A 3,508-nucleotide genomic window follows, 5' to 3' on the forward strand; every position below is an offset into this window, starting at 1 on the left:
CTTAATCATCTAGAGATCTCTCAGAGCTGTCATCCCACCCTTTGTGGAACCAAGGCCAAGGTCAAAGTGTTTGTCATATGCACAATTAGGAAACGTGTTTCCCTGTATAATGAAATTCTTACTTTGCTGTCCACATGAATGCCACATAATAGAAGTGAAATATGGGTCTAAATCCATGCCAGTTGCTTTATAAGGCTGTTAAGATCAGTGGTTCTTTGAGCTAAAGGCTAATGTCAGCATGCTAATATGATCATAACATACCATGTCAATATTTAATCGGATATAATGTTTACTATATTCACCATCATAGTATGGTATAGTATGCTAACATCTGTGTCTAGCACTACAGTTGAGGCTGATAGGAATGTCAGAAATTTTGAAACTAGTGGGTCATAAAGTAAAGTAGTGGACAGACTGAAATGCTGACCTGATGAAACTTGAAGGGCTCATGAGAATTTGAATGTAGACCACAACATTTCATGGAGATGCAGTCAATAGTTTTTGAGACATTTCTCTTAAAACCACAAATGTCAATCTCATGGTGATGCTATGTCAGATAAAAACTCAGGTGATCACCAAAGTTAGTGGGATTTATCCTTTGAGGACTGTGAATTTCTTTATCTAGTTTCATGGCAATCCATCCAATGGCTTTTGGGTTATTTCTGTCTGAACCAAAGTGGTGGACTGACTGACAGACCTTGGCAACATTGCCATCCATGGAGCCATGTCATTAGCATGACTAAAAATCTTTGTTAACCTTTGCTTTACTCAACATACTGTACTCTGCATGCTCACTTGCAAGAACTCCATGCAACCAGTATCTAGGAATGTCACAATTAGTGTTTTGTAGTTTGGGGTTAGGAGATCCCCCCCCAAGGGTATTGTGACAGGGTCCCTTGAGCATTATATTAATTTTGTAATAATTAGCTAAATGTTTCATTTTGCAGCTGTTCTGAGAAAACCAGCTCCTGAACCTGCACCAGCACCAACTAGTTTGTGTCTGAATGACATGAGTGAGTTAATCTTGTAATAATTAGTTAAATGTTTCATTTTGCAGCTGTTCTGAGAAAACCAACTCCTGAACCTGCACCAGCACCAACTGTAGAAGAGAGTTTGTGTCTGAATGACATGAGTGAGTATGGCTCCACTGTCCCAACAATCAGCCCATCTCTCATTGCTCTCATCTGATCTTGTGTTTTGCAGCCTTAACCAGTATGACTTCATTTTTTTAATGATTAGTATTTGTGTTCAAACAGAAGACACAGGTGGCCCAGCGAATTCCTCAGCTGTTCCACTGGCACGTAAGTCCCCTCAGTGTTATCTTTCTCAGAATACTTGCCTACGCGCTGCACGACTGTAAATAGTGATCCTTTTGTTTACTTTTTTCCATGTCCTATAGCACTGGAGAAGATCACTCCTAGAAAAGCGCTAATGCCTCCAATTGCGGCTCTTCGTAAAATTCCCCCTGCTCCATCACCCAGAAACAAAATTCGTAAGATGGGAACCCACTCAGACACAACGTGACAAAGTAAATCCACATGTAGACCTTTTCATTTTTTGATTGTTTTTTTAACTTTCTTGCCACAGTATTAAAGCTTATTTTCTTGTATGCTCAAAAAGCACTAATGCCTCCAACTGCTGCTCCCCGTAAAATTTCCCCTACTCCATCACCCAGAAACAAAATTCGTAAGATGGGAACCCACTCAGACACAACGTGACAAAGTAAATCCACATGTAGACCTTTTCATTTTTTGATTGTTTTTTTAACTTTCTTGCCACAGTATTAAAGCTTATTTTCTTGTATGCTCTAGTTCATCCTGCAGCAATGTCAAGAGCTGAAACTAAAGTTGGAACAAAAGGCAAAGTGTCTCCTGCAACACTATCAGAGCTGAAACTAAAGTTGGAACAAAAGGCAAAGTGTCAAGACTGACCTCTCTTGAAGGGGCCATCTCAAACCCATCACCATCTCTGATAATGTGCCACAGCAGCTGACTCATAACAGTACAGAGACACTTCCCAGTATGTCTCTGCTACATAACCCAACACAGGAGACCAGAGCTTTCTGCACTATCACCCGTTTCTGCTTGTCATAGCTCAGCTCCTCCTCCTCGTCAGCTGGTTTCCAAGAGCAAAGCCTTCCTGAAGATTAACACTACTGGTTCACCCTTCTCAGACACTCTTTAGCAGATAAAATGACTGTAAAAGATGGGTACATGTCACATTATTGTCACCATGTTCCTTTTGTACATTTTGCACATTTTTCTAATCAGAATGTAGTAGATTTTTATCAGTGTTTTTGTCAGTTTTTAATGTAATTAGTTGTTGAATATTATATTTTTATATAGCTAGGATCTGCTCTGCCTTAAAGGCATGTGATGTCTATATTATGCACAATGTAATACTACTTTTCCATGTAATGAAGTAGAAGTAAACACAGGAATTACAGGTAGACTTTCACATACAGGAGGAATAGTAAAAGTGTTAAACAGTTCTTGCTTCTGTCACATCAAATCAGACAATCAGACAAGCGGCCTCTAGTATGTGCCATGTAGAAATCAGTCACTTTTATGATGCTTTGGACCCAGTCTATTACATGTTGTATACCTTTGTTTATGCAACAGAATATTTTTTTTTACTTTGTTTTATTTCTCACTGATGCAGAAATCTGTGAACAATGTGTTGTCACTCCTTTTATTTTACCTCAATGACTGATACTTAGTGGAAAAATTAAACTATAATAAATTGTGACTGTCAGAATGTGAAATAAAGTTAACAAAGCTCAGCTGGATGCTTCTTTAAAGCATTGCAGGCTATAATTACAGAGGGAGCAATATGTAAAAGAAAGACTGTTACGATGTGGAACAAGTAACATGGACTCTACTTAGAGGCCAGGCATTGCACAGTAAAGGACTGATTCCATCATTTTTCTTTCTCTACCTGATGGACCCCAAACCTGGCTCTCATAATACAGTTTGTTAGCCAAGGCTACGAGCTAGCTATTTGTTACATCTGGACTAAAGACAGCCCACTACTCATAACAGGATCTCTCTGGAGCAAATACAGTAGTGTTATCAAGTATAGACATATACATACTTCACATACAAGAATTATGGTGCAGTCATGTAAATAAAATGTATACAGTACTGTCATTTTCAAAATCCTGGAGGCTCTATAATGTCACTACAAGGAGTTAAAATGAGGAAAACTCCCAACTGAATCCAATTTAAAACATAAAGATCCTCAGCAGATGCAGGCCTATACTGAAATGCAGTAAGCACTGGCAAAGAAGAGTTTAATAAATCCTGATTCAGTCATGAAGAACTACATTCTACTGAGTAGAGCCGTGTAGGAGTGTCTTCTTGTTTGGGTTACATATGAGGAAGATTCAGCAGATGATGATTACCACTAAGCAACATTATAACCAGGTTATACTGACATAATATAGTGCTTTAAACTGAAATAGGGCTTGCAAGTAATAACATGTTGGAGATTACCAGATTTGGCCTAT

At 38.6% G+C, this 3,508-nt stretch overlaps 1 protein-coding gene across 5 annotated transcripts in view; it reads left to right on the plus strand.

Annotated features, from left to right (window-relative positions):
* LOC109966995 (signal-transducing adaptor protein 2-like) overlaps nucleotides 1-3,502 on the plus strand; it is a 9,471-nt gene extending 5,969 nt beyond the window's left edge. The window contains exons 10-15 of one of the 5 annotated variants that reach the window (XM_020612296.1): nucleotides 948-1,013; nucleotides 1,257-1,301; nucleotides 1,400-1,420; nucleotides 1,615-1,722; nucleotides 1,812-1,859; nucleotides 1,913-3,502. In XM_020612296.1, coding sequence (XP_020467952.1) covers nucleotides 948-1,013; nucleotides 1,257-1,301; nucleotides 1,400-1,420; nucleotides 1,615-1,718 — 236 coding nt within the window. In that variant the 3' untranslated portion in view covers nucleotides 1,719-1,722; nucleotides 1,812-1,859; nucleotides 1,913-3,502. Of the gene's footprint in view, nucleotides 1-947; nucleotides 1,014-1,057; nucleotides 1,133-1,256; nucleotides 1,302-1,399; nucleotides 1,529-1,614; nucleotides 1,723-1,811; nucleotides 1,870-1,912 lie in introns of those variants that run through there. The other 4 variants (XM_020612293.1, XM_020612297.1, XM_020612294.1 and 1 more) reach the window with 4 other exon arrangements.
* Nucleotides 3,503-3,508: the final 6 nt, after the last annotated feature.

The sequence above is a fragment of the Monopterus albus genome, unplaced genomic scaffold (assembly GCF_001952655.1).
Source record: "Monopterus albus unplaced genomic scaffold, M_albus_1.0 scaffold122.1, whole genome shotgun sequence".
Lineage (NCBI taxonomy): Eukaryota > Metazoa > Chordata > Actinopteri > Synbranchiformes > Synbranchidae > Monopterus > Monopterus albus.